We start from the raw sequence: 17554 nt of genomic DNA, 5'->3' as shown, positions 1-17554 counted from the left end.
TTTTCTGTTTTGTTGCACTTCCAAGCCTTCACGTTTCTACTTTGGGAGAATATTACCCCAGGTTACAGTAAAATCATTTTATCTTCCATATTTCAGTTTTCCCTATTTAATATTAGAAACCAGATATATTATTAAAAATGGAATTTTTTTCTCCGAAGTGACAGATTCTGCGTTTTAATTGAGATATTTAGATTATTTACATTTAATGTGACTGTTAATATGGTTAGGTCTAAAGGTACCACCTTGCTGTTTGTTCATTCTGTTCTTTGCTTCCTTTTCTTCATTTTCAGATTTCCTTTGAATTAATCTGGTGTTTTTTATGATTTCATTTTATCTCTTTTCCTGACTTATTAGCTATAACATATTTTAGTGATTGCTTTAGGGTTTATAACTTATTACCATCTGTCTTTAAGTGGTAATATACCACTTCATGGATAGTATGAGACACTTATAATGGTATACTTCCATCTGTCCTCTCTGTCTTTGTGCAGTTGTTTTCATTTATTTTACTTCTATGTAATAAAACACATACTACATTATTTTGTTTGTTTCAACAGTTAATTCTCTTTTAAAGAGATTTGAATACTATAAAAATATATATTTCCTGTGCTCATCATTTCTTTGTGTGGATCCATATTTTGTGGTGTCATTTTCCTTCTACCTTATTAGGGACTTTCTTTAATGTTACCTTGTAATATGGGCTGCTAATAATGAATTCTTTCAACTTTTATGTATCTTGAACGGGTCTTTATTTTGCTCACTTGCATTGTTTCTGATGAGATACTTCTGTCATCCTTATTGCAGTTCCTCTCCATAGAATATGACCTTTTTCTCTGGCTACTTTTAAGATTTTTATCTTAAGCACTGGTTTTAAACAATTTTATTAAGATATGCATTGGTGCTTTACCCCTTTGTTTCTTGTGCTGGGGATTTGTTGAGTTTTTTAGATCTATGGATTTCTGGTTTTTATGGAATTTGTTATTTTTCAGCCATTGTTTCTTCAGATATTGTTTTATTCCTCCTGCCTGTGCCATGATCTGGAAATTCCATCAAGGCAATAAGCTGGAATAATTATAGGGCTCACCTGTTTGCTTCCCTTCTCTCAGTGTCCTTTGTTGCATGATGTCTGGGACCTTAACCATTGTTTCATCTATTTTGTTTTATAGCTGTTTCAAACAGGGGAGTAAATTGGGTCCCTGTTACTCCAGCTGGACTGGATGTGCCAGTCAAATACTTCCAATATTACCAAGAAATAAACTCTTATCCACTCTAAAATCCTCACTTTTATGTAATATCACTTTTTGAACTTTGTAAGGTAAGAATGAATCTGATAGTTGATGACTACTTACTAACCATCGAGAGCCCATTGAGAGAACTGTGAGGTTAACCTAGATAAGGAAGTGTGGGGAAATCAAGTTCACATGTGCAAGAGTTTTTTTTTTTTTCTTTAAACCTCAGACTTTTTCTTTTTTGTAAATGTCAAATGTTACCCAGGAGTCAGATTTTTATCTCGATATAAGAATACACATCGGGGGATCATTTCATAAACTAAATAAATGTCTATCTAACCAATGTACTGCATACTTGAAACTAATTTTTAAAAAAGAATACACTTTTTAAAGAGCTTGAGGATGCATTCTTACTTGATTTGGCTTAATTTGTCTTTTATTAAGGTATAAATTACATACAGTAAATTCACCTTTTTGTTTTTTTAAATTGTATTTTTATTGTTTTTACAAACATATACAGTCTGTTACTATGACCCTTTGTAATCAACCCTTCCTTCTCTAATTCGCCGGCAACCACTAATCTGTTTTCTATTTCTATAGTTTTACCTTTTCCAGAAAGTCATATAGATTCCAGAATCATATAGAAAGAATGTAGGCTTTTGCTTCTAGCTTCTTTCACTTGGCATAATGCATTTGAGATTCATACATGTTGGTGTGTATCAATAATTCATTCCTTATTCCTATTAGTATTTCATTGAAGAGATATAACACACTCTGGCAACATTACTAGGTGCCAAAGTAGGCAAGGGCAGTTGAGGATGGTATCAAAAGGATTTAGTCCTATTCTGATGGGAAATTAGATGACCTCAGAGGTTTTCTCATGGGGAGAAAGTGGTGTAGGGTTAAAAAGGTACAAATTAGTAATTGATAGGTGGTCATGGGGATGGGAAGCACGGCTTAGGAAATGCAGTCCACTGTAATATAATGGCTGTGTGGAGAGCCAGAGGAGAAAAAGAGCAATCAGGGGGTTTGTCTCCTAAACTATATAAATGTCTAACCAGTGTACTATAAACTTGAAACGAATAATAAAATAAAATAAAATGGAAACCACAATAACAACCCCTCCCAACTTTCTCCTCCTTCTCCTTAAAAAAACATTCTTTTCCTTTGTTTCTTGGACTGGCCTATGGCCTTTGCTATAGCTCACCTGTCTTGACTTGCAATTCTTTGCTGTTTCCAAATAAACTCATTTTTGCTGGTTAAAAGAAAAAAGTTTTTTTACATCTGGAATTTTTAGTTTTTTGAAATGTCCATTTAAATGTTCTTAACTTGGCAAGTGACAGGTTACTCACTTGACGTAAGAAGGGGATATGTTAGAACATACTATGTTATATACACAGTTCCTAAATTTGTGGGTCAGTGGAAACAAGATGTATTATTTTTTCCTTAGTAGTGGGACCTTCGTTTTTGCTTATCTCTTCTGAAGTCATTCCAAAGTAATTTTCCTTCTTGAGTTAACCTAATCCTTTTATCTCCCTTCCCGGCCCCCATATACTCTACTGCTGTTTCTTTGGTATATCACAGAGCTTGGCCTAGTTATTTTAGGAGAAAAATGAAAGAGAAAGTAGGGTTTAATTCTCATTTTTGTTTATGTATTTCTCTAATGTCTCATCATTGTAGTGATGGCACGTGGAGGAAAATACGTGAGCTCTGAAGTCAGATAGGACTTCAACACTTGTAACTATTTCTAACTTAAACCTTAAAATTAACCTGTAAAGTTCCTATTTCTCATCTTTAAATGAGGATAGTAAAAGTCACCTTTTGACTTTGTAAAGGGATAGTGTATATGTTTTTAACACAGCATCTGTAACACAGTAAATATGTAATATCAAATAATCATAAAACTAATATTCCCAGTCTTTCTTGTATCTCCACTTGAATAAAACCCTATAAAAACCACATTTTCTTATAGTTTAATCAAGTGCTGATGGAAAGTGTGAACTATTTTGTATTGTTAAAGTAGAGCCATAAGTGTAGTTTGAAAAATTTTTAATCCAGACTGAGAAGTTTCTTTTTTTTTTTTTACCACCTTCTTGAAAAGATTCACCAAATGGTAAATTTAAACCATTGCAAGACCAGGAAACTTTCATTCAAAGAATGTTTTAAAAAGAAGTCTCAACATTTTTATTTAATAACTAGTGAAGGAAATAGATTTGGACTGAGATTATTTCTTATTGATTTACTCTTTAATCAAACTAGCTTTTTTAAACTGTCATTTCTAAGTATTTTGTTCTAATTCTGATGTTGTGCTTCATAATACTTTTATTTGACTGTTATTCTGTGACTTGATTTGGATAGGTCCTCGTGCTGAAGGAAAATTCTTAGGCTGTCTAAAGATTCAGAAAATGTCTTTATTTTAGTTTTACAACTCTGAGTGGGGATCCAGAAGCAGTAATGAATTTAGAGTTTGTTATGGAATTTCACTTAAAAACAGAATTTACATTTTCCCAAAACATACCTTACAGTGTGGTTTTACATAATCTTACAAATTTTTCATGGACATTTTTTATGAATTGAGATGCCATCTAATGAATATAACAAGTCAGTTTTATTATGTTTTAATGTTTTCTAGATGAAGGTAATGAAACAGAGGTGCAGCCACAACAAAATAGTCAGTTAATGTGGAAACAAGGTCGACAGCTACTCAGACAGTAAGTAACCCATTGTTAAACTGAAAAGAAGCATATATTTTCATTATATTATTTTCGTTTTATATTTTCAACTCAATAGAATAATTAGATCTCTTACGTTATTTTACTGCTCCTGTGAAAAAGCTTAATTGAATTACTGGGGTTTTTTTTCATATTAAATACTTTTCTCCTGTGGTAGAATTTGTTTTTCGTTAAATATTAATAAGAATTATCAAAAGTAAATTCTTTCCATAATAATAGCTTCATCAAAAAGAGTACAATTTTAAGCTTCTAAATTTTATTATACACTTAACTTTTTAGTTTAAAGAATTGTACACTCTTAAATTCTTCTTTTTGCATCTTTTATACATGAATATATATGTTTTAATATAAGTCTAGTCAGTAGTTATATGTAATTTTTTATGTTTTTAAACTTTCTGTTTTAAATCGAAGAACTTCGTGAATTTCTCAGATTTGCAAATATTACACTAATGTATACTTTCTTCTATAAAATATGTATTTGAGACTATAAAGAGGAAACAAAGCTGGGTTGAGGTTCAGATGTCAGATGGTAGGCTAGACTCACTCATCAGCTCAGTCCCTGGGCCTTGTGTCACATTTGAAACGTGTTCAGATTTGTGCCTCAGTAAAAAGGTTTGGACTTTGAGGTGGCTTGTGAGTATTCTAAATCTATGATTTCCAAAGTGGATGCATGCCAGCCATTCCTTTGATTAAGGGAAGAGAAAATTAAAATGTTTCCTCATATCTATTTTTTGTCTCCTTGAAGTTGGAAGAAAATGAGAGTTCACTAGTATTTAAGAAGTGAATTTTCACTACTGCTCTCACTTTGGTCTTACATATGATTTAGGCACTTTTCTTTTATAAATACTGATCCTTTTTTTTAATGAGAAATTTTTATGGTGAGCAATTTAAGAGATATTTTCAAAAACTAAAAAACTCATAGTTTTCCCCTCAAATTACCCTTTTATGGTGGCTTTTATCAATAAATGGAGAAGTAACTATTTAGTAAAGCCAACTTATGTATGGAAAGTGCAGGTTTTGAAACAGTTGTTTGTAAGGTGATTTTGCTGCCAAAGCAAAGTGTATGTATCAAATATTATTTGTTACAAATGGAAAAACATAATATGTATTAGTTTGCAAGAACAACTGAATAAATTTAAGGAAGTTAGAAAATTATTATCTACATTGTAATCAAAACCTTTCTATAAATATTGAATAGAATTGAAAAATGAGTAGTATCTCGATAGGATGCACTATTTGATTTTGGTCACATATTTTTGTTAGATATCTCTTTGAGCTATAATAACTATTAATACTAGATTTTGAAATAAACTGACCTTAGACTAGTTATCTTGTCCACCTTTGTCTTCTCTGTCATCTCATAGACTTGATGCTTACTTATATGTTATGCCTGGCATTTGTCTGTCATGTTTATTAATGATGATATTAATGACATTTGCCTTTTTTGTGTTCCTGCCTCTTTCACTTTTGGTCTTTTTCGGTCTTCTCTGTTGTTAATAGATATTGAGTGCCTTCTGTATTGTGTGTCTCTTTTAGGGGAAATAAAACTGAGGTTAAGGAGAATTAACACAGGGAGAAAGTGTCAGAAATGGACATTAGACCCAGTTTTAATTGTCAATGCAAAGTGTATTCTCTTTTTTCTTTGCTGCCGCCTCTCTGCAACGCACACACTCCCACATACCCAAGCATCCCACATCCTACAATTGAATTGTGGTTGATTTTATTTTATGTTTTTTAGTTTCCCAGGATAGAAGCTTCCCTCTGTAGAAGTGGCTCTTTGGAATATACTATCTTCTTTTATGTCATGGAGGAAACCATATATACTAGAAACATTTCTGGATCTTTACAGTTGATCCAATGACACTTTACATCAGAAATGTGGTTATAATAATTACTATTAAAAAAATAGTTTAGCAGAAATGAGAGTAAATTTACTCCAACCATGCCTAGAAGAAAGAATGTGTTATTAGATATATTAAGAAACAGCTTTTTCTTATGATAAGTATAATGAATGGTGTATTGTATAGTACTTTGATTTTTCTCAGTGACCGTAGAGGCTGGTACTGCAGGGACAGCTCCATCTGCAGCTGGAAGTTTATTTATTAGCAAGTCATACTAGAATAGTATCATACTGTTAAGTCTTATGCATGCAATTAATTTAAAGAAATATTTTTATTTACGTATTAAAGTACAGAATATTTATTCCAAAATGACTAAATTGTAAGCATCTTCTTCATACACAGGTATCTGCAGGAGGTGGGTTATACAGATACTATTCTAGATGTGAAATCGAAACGAGTACGAGCTTTGTTGGGCTTTTCAAGTGATGTCACTGACAGGGAAGATGACAAAAATCAGGACTCAATTATAAATGGCACAGAGGGTGAAGTTAAAGACACAGCAATGATTGGGTAAGTATTTTGTCTGAAAAGTGATTTAACTTTAACTTTAGTTCTTATTAAATATTTTTGGTTTGTGGGTGATACTTATGAAACTTTTACTTTTTGATACTGCTACTAAATTATAATAAAGGTTGATAAAAATTTAAAATTCATTTGTAGAAGATAACAGAGGGATTAGAGTTATCCTTTAAGATTATTTTAAGAATATTTTTACTGAAGATATTTGCCTGAAATTTATGGATTTAATATAGATTTTAGTATCTTAAAGTTCAGTCCCTTACTATTAGAACTTCATAAAGATCTCTTTTTGGAAATCCAGTTCAAATCTCTAAGAATGAAATTTTATTCCTGGTGACCCAGAAATCATAGAAATACCTCAAATTCTTTAGAAGTAAACCTTTTCTTAGGCACTTCTGTTTATCTACTAATGCTACAACTCATCTTTCCTTTGAAAAATATCTATTTTTAAGTATATGTATATTTTAATTGATAGAATAAGTGTAAAAATTCAATATCTGTTTGAAATATTTTGTTTTGCTTTTTGGATCACGTATCATACGGTTAATATGTAATTGTGCTTAAAATGAACAGGAACGGTTAAATGAGGAGATTTTTTATTGAAAAAAATTGTCAGGATTCTTGAATAAAAAGCCATAGAATTTGTGAAAGTCTAAATATGATTTACTTTATTTTAATGTATGTTTAGGCTGGAAAATGGTTTTAATTGAATTCTTTATTTTCTAGTGACAACAATGTTTCTGGGACATAAACTAAAATTGAGATTTAGATAAAGGTTCAAAAATATGACTTTTATAATCAGAAGTCATTGGAGCCTTTTTAAATGTATTTGTTAACAATTAAAACTACATTAAATTGTTTTTATAAATATGAGATCTTTATAAAGACCTTAAGACCACTCCAGTTGTCTTGTGTTTTGGCCTTGACCTGTCTTTTGAATCTGACAGGAATATTACGCTGAATCTGATTTATATAGAGATGGGAGGAAATAGAGTAGGAAAAAAAAAGCAAAAACATAGCTCTCAGCAGATTCGAAATTTATGATTTATCTGTTTTGAAAAATTTGTTCATAGTTTGGGCTAAATTTTTTTCGTGAAAATGCCTTCTTAGATCTAAAACATTTTTTAATGAACCGGAAAGAAATTATCCTGTTCTGGCCATTAGAAAATTGTTTATTAAATTTTTGTTTAAGAAACTAAATTCAAATCTTATATATTTAAAAAGTCGGTCATTTCCAAAAGTTTAGTGGTTTACTACTCACCAGTAGAATCAGGTTTCTTAGTATTAGTTTGCTAATATATTGTGTTTAGTAACTTTATATGCACACTTTTTTTTAACTCTTTCGCTATTCAGAAGTATAAGATTGTATCAGAGAAAAATGACATATTTACTAGTTATTTTCTGAGTTATGGAAATGCGTCAGAGGAAGAGTTGTATGGAGAAAATAGCAGCAGATATAAAAAATATTTTTAAAACGAAATATATGAAGGTTTACTTAGGATCAGAGTAATAATGAATCTGGAGAGGAATTGTTTATGTTAGATTACCATCAGTCTAAGTAGATAGGATTGCAGAGTACTTTAAAAAATAATCACTTATATTGCTTTTCCAGTTAAAATTCATGGAAACATATGATAAGAATCAGTGTAGTTCATAATATGATTTGGGGGATCATAGTTACAATATAAACAGAAGTTTGTGCAACATAACATGAATTAATTCTTATGCTGAATTTAAAAAATTAACTGAGCAAGATGTACATGTTTTAAAACAGAAAATCCGAGTTAACAGATTCTGCCTCTGTACTGGACAATTTCAAATTCCTTGAAAGTGCAGCTGCAGATTTCAGTGATGAAGACGAAGATGATGACATTGATGGAAGAGAGAAAAGCATCATTGATACTTCAACGGTGAGTTTGGTAACTCGGGTATAAATGTTTTTAAGGACCATTATACACCCTTTTAAAATAATACATGTTCTTCAACCTAAACCCTTTAACTTTTTTTTTTTTTTCATGTACTTGAGGAAATTTAAAAGTTTTTAGTATTGATTTCAAAATCAAGAATGTTTTTAGTATAGCAGCTCTCTGTTAAGGGCTTTGCTCTTTGACTTGTTGTTAATTCATTTAAAATGTCAACCTTTCTATAGAGCTGATGAATATGGTAAATGTGTTATAACAATGCAGTGTTATTGGTTGCTATAAGACAATAGAACTGACAGACCCATTATGGTGCCTAATGGTGACTGGCATCAACTTTAATTGATGCAGTTTTGTTCTTCTTGTTAAGGTTGCTTTGGTAGATAAATTCTACAGCCTTTCAGAACTTTCCCATTACATTTTTTCAAACTTGTTCAGGTTTATTCTATAGTTTTGTTTAGATCTTTATCAGTTTATTGACTTTCCTGTGGTATTTTCTTGAAATGACAGATGTCTCTAAATTGCTTCTTCTTTCTCTTCTGTTCTCCATTCTATCTACTTCTACCTTCTTTTTTTCCTTCTCCCCCTTTTTCTTCCTTCTTTCCGCCCCCCCTTTCCCTCCTCTTTTCTCTCTTCTTCCTTCTTTTGTTTTTAAGAGACAAGGGCATGTTTTGCTTGTCTAGGAAAATGTTCACATTTCCTCTTTCACTTTTAAGAAGAGAGAGAAGGAAAGTAATATAATATAAAGCAGAGTGGACCAAAAGTTAAAAGCCTTGAGCTTAAGTCCTAGTTCTGTTACTAATTATTTGTGCTTATTAATCCTTAAGGCTTAATTCTTTAGTTTATAAAATGGAGATTATAATACATACCCATCTTATCCCTAGAGGATTTTGTAAGGAATAAATGAGAACACTATATGTGAAAATGATATGTTTTATAAAGTGCTTCCATCAGAGACTCTCAAATGATTACTTCCAGATTATTGTTTTCCTGGGCCACTTTTCAGTTGTATTTTGCTGATACAGCCCTGCCATGGATATTATTTGAGCTCGAAGTAGTTGCCCCCATTTTTTATTATCTAAACAAATAGTAATAGCATCTGTTTAATTTACTATAGTAAAAGAAAATGCCTGAACTTGCATTTTCTTTATCCTAATCATTTGAAAATTTTGTGCAGCCTTGTGATATTGCATTGAGATATTATATCCAGTCAAAATATTTTATTAATAGCTCAGTGGTAAATAATAACTAATTATAATACTGTAAGTTTTGTTTTTAGTCATCGTATTAGTTCAGATATTTCAAAAATTGCTGGTTATTATAACTATTAAGTATGGTCCTGCTAGAAATTTCCTAACTATAGACTGGTTTCTTTTTAAGTAATCAAATTCACAAATATCTTGTCTTCCAATTAGTGTGGATCATAGCAATTCTGTGACCAAGCAGTAAAGGTACAGCTAATGTAAAAATACTTAATCCCATTAAAGCATTGGATTAAAAAATTCTCGTAGTTTTGTAGGAAAAAATATTTCTAACAAATAATTGGTTTCTTTGTAGTAGTTTTGTGAATTTTTATGTTATGTTGCATTAATTTTCACAGCTGCAATTAATAGCTACATGCCAAAAAGACTTTAAAAATCTAATTCTATGTAGCAATGAATAAGCATGACTTAGAAGATTTATTGTAGTGCCATATAGAGAGAATGGCTGAAAATTATCCTATTAAAATGTTTAGTAGAACAAACAGCATTTTTAAATGTTATGTATTTCTTTAATCAAAATATTTGGCTAGATTCAACTAAGAAAATACAGAAATGTAAGGCCGTTAGTACTTGTTGGTTGTGATTAGGCTACGATATAGTGTCTCCGAAAGCCACCTACCTGTTCCTTCTCCTTTCTTGCTCTTTGCCCTCTGTTGGAATTTGATTGTTCTTTGGGTTATATTCTGGATCATGTAAGGTTCCAGGTACTTGTTCTCTATTTTCTCTGCATTTTTTGTCAGCCATTGAGAAGAATAAGGATTCTTTATCTTACAGGATATTGATGATGATCCCTCCAAATCATATTGTGTGTCCCGAAAGGGAGGAATTGATCCTCTAGGGTGAAAGAAGGTGGATTAGGCACTACATTTGTATGTGGAACTATGAAGATCAGGTGTTTCTGCTGGTATAATTCTTCAGAAACACTCTTCTACCTTAGTCTGGCTGCCCAAGGAAAATTAGACCAGATTATTAGTACATAGTTTGTGAATACTTTTAAAAGAATACACCTGTTCACAGTCTGTCAAACTCATCTTGCATTTTTGTTTACTAGATTTGCTCGATGGTAGATTGGGAAGTAGTTAAACCAGTTATTCTAGCATCGTTAAAGAATCCTTTATTTCTTCCATTCAGTTTTTTCTTTTACTTTTTTTTTTTTGCTTTTATTAGCATTTGTAAAATTTTAGTGTTTTTATTTAATTTTTTAAAAATTTTTTCAATTACATTTGGCATGCAATATTGTTTTAGTTTCAAGTGTACAACATGATGATTAGTTAAGGCAGATTAGATTTCATCTACTGTGCCAGCTTCCTTCTCTTCATGATGGCTTCCTGAAGTGCTGCACTGAGAAAGATTTCAGAGGCTGTATCTGGTCTTAAATGAAAAGTGTCGTGATTTATAAGTGATATCAGTTTTGTGTATGAGAACAGAGTCACTCAAGTCAGCTAATTGTTATCTCTTAGAGTCTTATTTCTAAACTCTCTAGTCTGTCCCAGTAATCAGTATGTTGCACCATTATAATTTTAAGCCACTCAAAATAGTCCAGTGATAAGATTTGATCAGATCATGCTATTTCGATTTTGCATGAGGTAAAGAAGCTGAAGTCTGGAGATGTTGAAATATTGAATCCATTTTATCAAAAGAAGCTACAAACTAGTTCTTCTAAATTCTTTAGGCTTCTAGTGGTGGAAGTGACAAAAAAGGAGATAATTCCTAAAGAGTATTGGCATATAGATCTCAAAAATTATTTCTGCATTCATTAAGCTTAAGTTTGTCTTCCAACTGAATTTGTGATTTCAGAGCTATTCTTTTATATCTAAAACAGAGACATAACAGCCCTTATCTGATTTGCTCTCAAATCTAAGCCAATTCTGACTCTGAAATTACCAGTATTTTAGGAAAAATTTGAATACATAGAGTTATTGGAGAAATTGATGCAAGGTTGAGACAGAAATAATAATGGAAATCCCCCCAACCCCAACAGAATACCTTCTAAGTCTTAAGACATGCATTACTGAATTTGTAGTTTTTGTGATTATAAGTTTTGTAAGGGAATAATGATGTAGTAGATTTAAAATTTGTCATGGTTATATTCTGAAAAACTCTTGCAGTGTTTTATGAAGTGCTCTTTCTTTGGTTAGATTAGCATGTCTACACACTGCACAGACTGCATCCAAAAAAATGTAATATTTGGCTGTGATTCTTATAATACAGTATGTTAGTAACATTTTTCACCTGTCTGTAATTTAAGTACATGTCTTATATTCCCATGTTTTCAATATATGATTCCATTAGTTTATTTAAAACAGCCAGCCATCATTGAACAAATTTTAAATTGCTACTTTTAAATGAATAATGTGTATTTTTTTAAAGTGACATCTGTGTTTTCCATGAATTTAAATTACAGGTATTTAACACAAGATATACTTTCTAAAGAAAACAATAACTGGGTTTATTCATTCAATGGTAAAGGGATACCATGTCCTTTAGGTTAATCTCATAATGTATTTTAATTTAGCATGTTTTTTCATTAGATTGTTAGGAAAAAAGCATTGCATGATAGCAGTGAAGATCGAGATACAAAAGAAGCTCTAAAGGAGTTTGACTTCTTGGGTACATCAGAGGAAGGAGACAATGAATCTAGAAGTGCAGGCGATGGAACAGACTGGGGTAAGGAAGGATACTGATGCAACCAGAGATTTTATGTAAATAAAAAGCAACTAATGTTTTATCAGGAGATAAAAGAACCTTTTAAATATCTTATAATATTGAAGCGTTAAACATTCTCTGACCCTTTTACTACTGTCACCTTTTGTCCAGCGTGTGCGTGTGTGTGTGTGTGTGTTTAAAGAAGGTTGTAAAACTAATTAGACCTCATTTTTTAAAAATATAAGCAATACAATATAAAGATAATTTGACTTCATATATAGAATGTTCTTGTTTTCTGCCCAGACAGTAGAACTTATAAATCTAGATTTTGTGGAACTTGAATATGGGAATGCAGTAGAGGATTTTAGACATCTTATCTCTGTCATCTTCTGTACAAAAAGAAGTATAAATTAAAAAATTGTATTTATTCATGCTAGTCATATTTTGTTAGTTTCACAGTTTTCATCAGACATCAAATTTCTTTGTGTAAATTGTTCTAAATGAATTTAATATTTTAAACATCTAGCAGGAATTAATAATATTTTGGAATGAGAAAATTTTTTCTTGAGGTTAAAGAATTCTAGGACACAATTAGCTTACAGTCTCTATATTTTAAAGGCAGATAAGTTTAGAGAATCAGTAACTATCCTAATTTTTTCTTGGAGTTTCCTTAGGGCTTTACCTTCAGGGATTCTGATGGTGCTAATACCACTTTCCTTTTTTTGTGGGAAATATTTGAAGAATTATTCAGGATAATAATGACTCGAAGTTATTAAAGAATAAATGGCTATGTAGTGACTGACTTTTTTTGTCAACAGAACAAAGTTTGGAAACCAGGAGAAGTTAAAGCGAAATGAGTATTTTCTGTCGTATGAGCTTATATATCGTTATTCAGATGTTTTAGGCAGCAATTCTACCAATATTGGTAGATCCACTGTGCTACAATGAGGTCCTTCTTTTAGACATCATACATCTGCATAAATAACACTTGGCCCTATTCATTGCCAATCTTATTATAAGGGAAATTAGGATTAATTTTTCTCCAAAGACAGCTGCATTGTCCCTTGTGTAACTTCCTTTGCTTTAAGATGTGAATCATGACCCAGAGTATTATATGATACGTGTGTACATTTTAACCTACCCTGCTATGAAGTTACTGGAGAAAACAGGAGCGACTCTTCCCACATCTGAGCTGTCTTACTCTTTAGTAGTGTATCGGATATTTTTATTTATGACTATGAGTGAGTGAAATCTTTCAGTCAACTGGAGGTTTCTTTACCAGGAGTTTGACTTCATGCATCTTAAGGATTTTATAATTCTAATTCAAAGCATTTCACTTTTAAGCTATTAATACAGATAAATTGCAAATCCTATGTAGTCGAATGGACATTTAATTCATTTTAAGTGCTGCTTTTGTCCCTCCCCCACCTCCTTAAAAAAATGAATATGCTTAGCTTAATCTCGTAAGTAAATATCTTCAGTGATTTTCTGTTGCTGTTTTTATTATGGATCTAGTTAAAATTATGATAATGCTAAATTATTTTTAAGCTAAAGGCATCTTAGGATCCAAAAGCCACCCAGTTTAATTAATTAAGACCTGATTGGTGCAAATTAACAGTTTTGATTGTTAGATCTTTCTAGAAAAAGAGACTGTTTTTGCTATTGGTAGATTATTGTTAGGTCTATAAAAATGTTGAGTTTTATTAAATTGTGTTTAATATATTCAGAGACCTAATAAAGTTTTTTAAACTTAGATTTAAACTTGTTAAAAATAGGTTACTGTTTATTCTGGTTCATTTAGGTTTATTCCAGTCATTCAGCAAATATTGATCAAGTGCTTTCAGTGTGTCAGGTGTTCTAGGTGAAGATCCCTGTTGTCACTTCAGTCTACTAAGAAGGTAGAGACAAGAAGCAATAAACATGATAAGTGATAGAGTATGTCAGAAGATGATAAATACCATGGAAAATAGAAAAAGCAGAATAGCGTAAGAAGGATAGAAAGTACTGGGAATGGGAAGGGGTGGAGAGGACAGGTTACAATTTAAAACAGGGTGGTCATGGTAAGCCCCATCGAGAGGGTAACATTTGAGCAAAAGACTTGAAGTCAGTTAGGGAGTTAGCCATATGGTTGGTATTGGGGGAAGGAGTGCTTGGCAAGAAGAAAGCTAAAGCAAATGCCCTCAGATAGCAGTAGTCCTGGTATGCTTGAGGGATTCAAGGAAGTTAGAGTGGCTGAAGCAGAGTACTTCTAAGGGAAATGTACTAAGAAGTGACCAAATCATGTAGACCACTGGTGAGATGGGGAACCACAGGAGGGATTTGAACAGAAGAGTGACATGATCTAACTTTTATTTTAAAGCATTACTCTGGCTGCCGTGTTGAGATTGCAGGGCAACCAAATATTGGTAATAGACTTAGTGGGGAAAGGGGACAGCTATTGCAGTATTTCTAGCAAGAGAGAGAGTGGTTAGAGAAGTGGATATGCTGAGCAGTGGTCAAATTCTGGATGTATTTTGACAGTAGAGAAAATAGTATTTTCTGAAATATTTGTTGTTGCATGTGAAAGAAAGGGGGAGGTCTTTGGTTTGAGCAAAGGGAAGTGTGGAATTGCCATCAAATAAGATGGGGAACCTAGTGGATGGAAACAGATTGGGGGAGGGAGATTGGGAGTTTGGTTTTATAGGTTTAGTTTGAAATATTATTTAGACTTCCTAATGGAAATGTAGATTTAGCAGTTGGATATATGAGTCTTGAGTTCAGGCGAAAGTTCTGAGCTAACAACATTATATAGTGTATAAGTTATTTTATAGTAAGTTTAAAATATATAACAAATTCTTTGAATATTCTCTTAAAATAATGAAAATTAAGCTTCTACTAGAAGCTTGGTTTCCTGTTTAAAGAATTTATAACCTAACAAATCTCTTAAATGGTTTTAAATTTTGAATGCTGGTTGATAAGTTTATAAGTGCTCTTTGTAAGTCTTGTAAAATAAAAACTATCATTCGTTAATGAGCACATGCAAAAAATATTTGAAATGAAAAGATCATTGAAGATTTTTGTATAATCTTTAATAATAATCGTTCATTATATAAATTTGTAAGGAATTTTTTTATGTATGTGATTCAATTGTAATCGATTTATAAAATGGGATGAAAACAAAGGTTCTTGATTTTTAAATAGTTTTGGCACTTAATTTACTAGAAGTCACTCAAGTATTCCAGGATTTTTTTCTATGTCTCTTTCAAGAGAAAATTAATGTTATTACCTAGGGAATTGAATTGATCACTGTTTCTTAGATACTATATTTTGTGTGCCATTTATCTGATGAATAAACAATAACTTTTTATAATTAGTGATACTAAGGAGAAAATGGTTATGTCATTCATGAACATAACAATGAATTGACTTAGAGTGTTCAATATTTTATTGAAAAAGGCTGTTTCATTTGTTTCACTCTGTTTAGAAAAGGAAGACCAGTGTCTCATGCCTGAAGCTTGGAATGTGGACCAGGGAGTAATTACCAAACTCAAGGAACAATACAAAAAGGAGAGAAAGGGGAAAAAGGGGGTGAAGAGTAAGTGGAAAACATTGTATCTGTAATTCATAAATCTTGCCTCTTTCATATACCCCAATTTTTTTTCAATGTTTTCCTAAAACTACTTACTCTTTTTCTTTTCTGCTCCTGACCTCTTTCCTTTTCACCTGCTCTCAGGGGTTGAAATTAAATGGTTAGGTATTTAATTATGAACTTAAAACTATGCATGCAATTATGGAATCATAACATATCCCAGGAATAAATCCAGAGCCTCATGAGAGTATGGGACTATGTATTCAAACATAGTGATTATTTGATTTTTTAAAATATATGTGCTTAATTACAACAATGATTTTTCTCTGTTTACAACTTTAGACAATTTTAAATCTCATCTAGTATGACCCTCTGGCAATCCACCAAAAATACTGCTTATAATTTTATAAATTGGAGACAGAAAGTTAATTTCTACCCCTGAATATTCTATGTGTTCATAACACACAGTTCATTTACTTTTACCACTATATGCTATACAGGGCACAGAGTCAAATACACAGTTTCTAAAAGTATTTAATTTCTAATTTAAAACTTTTGGTCAGTTTTATTTATAATATTACCAATTAGATTTTTCTTTTCAATAAAATGTATGCCACATCAAAAACAGAAACTAAACTGAAATTTCTAGCCCTGTGAATCATATATATATGTATAAAATTAATTATGCAAATTATTAATAAAATTTAGCAATAGACCTAGTCATGCATGTAAAATGGAAATATAAAGACTTCCAAACATCCCTGAAAACCTTCTGAAATATATTTTTAGGAGACCAAGACTAAACATCCTCCTTGTGCTTCCACTCTCCTTGACAATATGAACATGGGTCTTCCCTTTTATAGGAATTTCATCCTTTGGGATATTAAAGTGTAGTGTAAAGTGAGATTAAAATTCAGTTTAGTGAAACTTGTATTTAAAAGTTGCAAAAGACTGGAAGGATATGCTTTTTATTTTTTTCTTTTTATAGTGATGCTCAGGCTTATCAAAGACCTGTCATTCCTGTTAGGATATTCTTTTACAACCTGGCAGTTACTAAGAAACCTTTAAATATTTTATTTTAAATATCTTAGAATTTACAAGTATTTAGCTTGAATGGATAAAAGCAAGAGGCTGTCATTGATGTTATCATTATACTAACCATTACAGAAACAGAGATGATGTCATTTGCCTTCTTGATATAAATTAAATCAATACAAATATTAAAACATAAGAATATTTTGTACCTTTTATCCAAATATACTGATAAAAAATTTACTCTTAAACAATAGTGAGGCATGATTTGTTATGGCTTTTCAGAACCATGATAAAACCAGTTAAACTGAGATTTTGAGGAAAATTTGTATATCATATATGAGAAACAAGGAGAATATTTTAATTTTTAGGTTGACTTAAAGTTGACATTTAAGTCATTTTACAATAATAAATGTCTTGAAATCTAAAAGGTCTTTAGATTAGAAAGGCACTTAGGTATAATTCATCTACCATTATATTGATATTCAGTTCTTGTCAACTATCAAAGCATCACTGTAGTCAAAATTTAGCACTTATAGTCTAAACTGCACCATTTGACTGGAACAATATTCCTACTAATAGAAGCTATTATAGTAACTGAATCTGAGGATTATGATCAGTATTCAGGCATAAAGCACCATAGATTTTTAGTGTGACGAAGAAAAATGACTGTCTAGGGAGAGAAATTTTAATGTCTTTACTGAAGATAGAGGGACTGTTGACTGAGTTTCAGCATATTTTGTTTT

General features: G+C 31.5%; 1 protein-coding gene across 4 annotated transcripts in view; it reads left to right on the top strand.

The window, feature by feature from the left end:
• The window catches only part of STRN (striatin), a 73137-nt gene that overhangs the window by 35987 nt on the left and 19596 nt on the right, over positions 1-17554 (top strand). For all 4 annotated transcript variants that reach the window (XM_016162512.2, XM_016162513.2, XM_016162514.2 and 1 more), the window contains 5 exons: positions 3862-3940; positions 6205-6372; positions 8156-8291; positions 12094-12229; positions 15672-15782. In XM_016162512.2, the coding sequence (XP_016017998.2) occupies positions 3862-3940; positions 6205-6372; positions 8156-8291; positions 12094-12229; positions 15672-15782 (630 nt within the window). The remainder of the gene's footprint in view (positions 1-3861; positions 3941-6204; positions 6373-8155; positions 8292-12093; positions 12230-15671; positions 15783-17554) is intronic.

This window comes from Rousettus aegyptiacus, unplaced genomic scaffold (assembly GCF_014176215.1).
Source record: "Rousettus aegyptiacus isolate mRouAeg1 unplaced genomic scaffold, mRouAeg1.p scaffold_m13_p_7, whole genome shotgun sequence".
NCBI lineage: Eukaryota > Metazoa > Chordata > Mammalia > Chiroptera > Pteropodidae > Rousettus > Rousettus aegyptiacus.
Note: the sequence above shows the minus strand (reverse complement) of the source record. Positions and strands in the feature narration are given on the sequence as shown.